Genomic DNA, 3,090 nt, shown 5'->3' with positions numbered 1-3,090 from the left:
CAGGCGTCGAACCCCCCCCCCCAAAAAAAAAAAGGCAGGCGTCGGAAACCCCAAAGAAAAGGCAGGCGACGGAAGCCTCAAGGAAAAGGCAGGCGTCGGAAACCCCAAAGCAAAGGCAGGCGACGGAAGCCTCAAGGAAAAGGCAGGCGTCGGAAACCCCAAAGAAAAGGCAGACGCCGGAAACCCCGAAGAAAAGGCAGGCGCCGGAAACCCCAAAGAAAAGGCAGGCGTCGGAAACCTCAAAGAAAAGGCAGGCGATGGAAACCCCAAAGAAAAGGCAGGCGACGGAAACTCCAAAGAAAAGGCAGGCGACGGAAACCCCAAAGAAAAGGCAGGTGACGGAAACCCCAAAGAAAAGGCAGGCGACGGAAACCCCAAAGAAAAGGCAGGTGACAGAAACCCCAAAGAAAAGGCAAGCGACGGAAACCCCAAAGAAAAGGCAGGCGACGGAAACCTCAAAGAAAAGGCAGGCGTCGGAAACCCCAAAGAAAAGGCAGGCGCCGGAAACCTCAATGAAAAGGCATTAATTGGAAACCCAAAAGAAGAGGCAGGCATCGCCCCCCCCCCCCCCTTCCTCTTTAAAAAAAAGGCAGGCGTCGGAAACGCCAAAGAAAAGCCAGGCGTCGGAAACCCCAAAGAAAAGGCAGGCGTCGGAAACCCCAAAGAAAAGTGTTCATTGGAAACCCCAAAGAAAAGTATTCATTGGAAACCCCCCCAAAAAAACAGACGTCAGAACCCCCCTCCCCCCAAAAAAAAGGCAGGCGTCGGAAACCTCGAAGAAAAGGCAGACGCCGGAAACCCCAAAGAAAAGGCAGGCGCCGGAAACCCCAAAGAAAAGGCAGGCGTCGGAAACCTCAAAGCAAAGGCAGACGCCGGAAACCCCAAAGAAAAGGCAGGCGACGGAAACCCCAAAGAAAAGGCAGGCGCCGGAAACCACAAAGAAAAGGCAGGCGTCAGAAACCTCAAAGAAAAGGCAGGCGACGGAAACCCCAGAGAAAAGGCAGGCGACGGAAACCACAAAGAAAGGGTAGACGCCGGAAACCTTAAAGAAAAGGCAGGCGTCGGAAACCTCAAAGAAAAAGCAGGCGACGGAAGTCTCAAAGAAAAAGCAGGCGACGGAAACCCCAAAACAAAGGCAGGCAACGGAAACCCCAAAGAAAAGGCAGGCGAAGGGAACCTTAAAGAAAAGGCAGGCGCCGGAAACCCCAAAGAAAAGGCAGGCGTCGGAAACCTCAAAGAAAAGGCAGGCGTCGGAAACCTCAAAGAAAAGGCAGGCGACGGAAACCCCAGAGAAAAGGCAGGCGACGAAAACCACAAAGAAGGGGTAGACGCCGGAAACCTTAAAGAAAAGGCAGGCGTCGGAAACCTCAAAGAAAAGGCAGGCGACGGAAGTCTCAAAGAAAAAGCAAGCGACGGAAACCCCAAAACAAAGGCAGGCGACGGAAACCCCAAAGAAAAGGCAGGCGAAGGAAACCTTAAAGAAAAGGCAGGCGTCGGAAACCTCAAAGAAAAGGCAGGCGTCGGAAACCTCAAAGAAAAGGCAGGCGACGGAAACCTTAAAGAAAAGGCAGGCGTCGGACACCTCAAAAAAGGCAGGCGTCAGAAACCCCAAAGAAAAAACAGGCGTCGGAAACCACAAAGAAAAGGCAGGCGTCGGAAACCCCAAAGAAAAACCAGGCGACGGAAACCACAATGAAAAGGCAAGCGACGGAAACCTCAAAGAAAAGGCAGGCGTCGGAAACCTCAAAGAAAAGGCAGGCGACGGAAACCCCAAAGAAAAGGCAGGCGTCGGAAACCCCAAAGAAAAGGCAGGCGACGGAAACCCCTAACAAAAGGCAGGCGACGGAAACCTCAAAGAAAGGGCAGGCGACGGAAACCCCTAAGAAAAGACAGATTTCGGAAACCCCAAAGAAAAGGCAGGCGACGAAAAACCCAAAGAAAAGGCAGATGTCGGAAACCCCAAAGAAAAGGCAGGCGCCGGGAACCCCAAATAAAAGGCAGGCGTCGGAAACACCAAATAAAAGGTGTTCATTGGAAACCCCCAAAAAAGGCAGGCGACGGAAACCCCAAAGAAAAGGCAGGCGTTGGAAACCCTAAAGAAAAGGCAGGCGTCAGAAACCTCAAATAAAAGGCAGGAGTCGGAAACCTCAAAGAATAGGCAGGCGTCGGAAACCTCGAAGAAAAGCCAGGCGTCGGAAACCCTAAAGAAAAGGCAGGCGTCGGAAACCTCAAGGAAAAGGCAGGCGTCGGAAACCTAAAAAAAAAGGCAGGCGACGGAAACCTCAAAGAAAAGGCAGACGCCGGAAACCCCAAAGAAAAGGCAGGCGACGGAAACCTTAAAGAAAAGGCAGGCGACGGAAACCTCAAAGAAAAGGCAGGCGACGGAAACCTCAAAGAAAAGGCAGGCGTCGGAAACCTCAAAGAAAAGGCAGGCGACGGAAACCCCAAAGAAAAGGCAGGCGACGGAAACCCCAAAGAAAAGGCAGGGGTCGGACCCCTTCCCCCCTACAAAAAAAGGCAGACGTCGGAAACCCTAAAGAAAAGTTAGGGGCCGGAAACCCCAAAGAAAAGGCAGGCGTCGGAAACCCCAGAGAAAAGGCAGGCGACGGAAACCTCTAAGGAGGGGCCTGCCTGCCTTTTCTTTTGGGTTTCCGACGCCTGCCTTTTCTTTGAGGTTTCCATCGCCTGTTGTTAGGGGGTTTCCGATGCTTGCTTTTAGGTGGTTTCCGATGCCTGGGTTTTCTTTGGGGTTTCCGGCTTCTGCATTTTCTTTCTCTCTCTCTCTCTCTTTCTCTCTCTCTCTCTCTCTTTCTCTCTCTCTCTCTCTCTCTCTCTCTCGCTCTCTCTCTCTCTCGCTCTCTCTCTCTCTCTCTCTCTCTCTCTCTCTCTCTCTCTCTCTCTCTCTCTCTCTCTCTCTCTCTCTCTCTCTCTCTCTCTCTCTCTCTCTCTCTCTCTCTCTCTCCCCCCCCCCCTCTCTCTCTCTCTCTCTCTCTCTCTCTCTCTCTCTCTCTCCTCTCTCTCTCTCTCTCTCCTCTCTCTCGCTCTCTCTCTCTCTCTCTCTCTCTCTCTCTCTCTCTCTCCTCTCTCTCT

At 52.5% G+C, this 3,090-nt stretch overlaps 1 protein-coding gene across 1 annotated transcript in view; it reads left to right on the top strand.

Moving 5' to 3' along the window:
* LOC125034420 (high mobility group nucleosome-binding domain-containing protein 5-like) overlaps positions 1-3,090 on the top strand; it is a 7,679-nt gene that overhangs the window by 1,189 nt on the left and 3,400 nt on the right. Inside the window, exons 2-5 of the mRNA XM_047626165.1 lie at positions 4-520; positions 758-1,592; positions 1,624-1,808; positions 2,159-2,488. Of these exons, the coding sequence (XP_047482121.1) occupies positions 4-520; positions 758-1,592; positions 1,624-1,808; positions 2,159-2,488 (1,867 nt within the window). The remainder of the gene's footprint in view (positions 1-3; positions 521-757; positions 1,593-1,623; positions 1,809-2,158; positions 2,489-3,090) is intronic.

The sequence above is a fragment of the Penaeus chinensis genome, chromosome 2 (genome assembly GCF_019202785.1).
Source record: "Penaeus chinensis breed Huanghai No. 1 chromosome 2, ASM1920278v2, whole genome shotgun sequence".
NCBI classification, from domain to species: Eukaryota; Metazoa; Arthropoda; class Malacostraca; order Decapoda; family Penaeidae; genus Penaeus; species Penaeus chinensis.
Note: the sequence above shows the minus strand (reverse complement) of the source record. Positions and strands in the feature narration are given on the sequence as shown.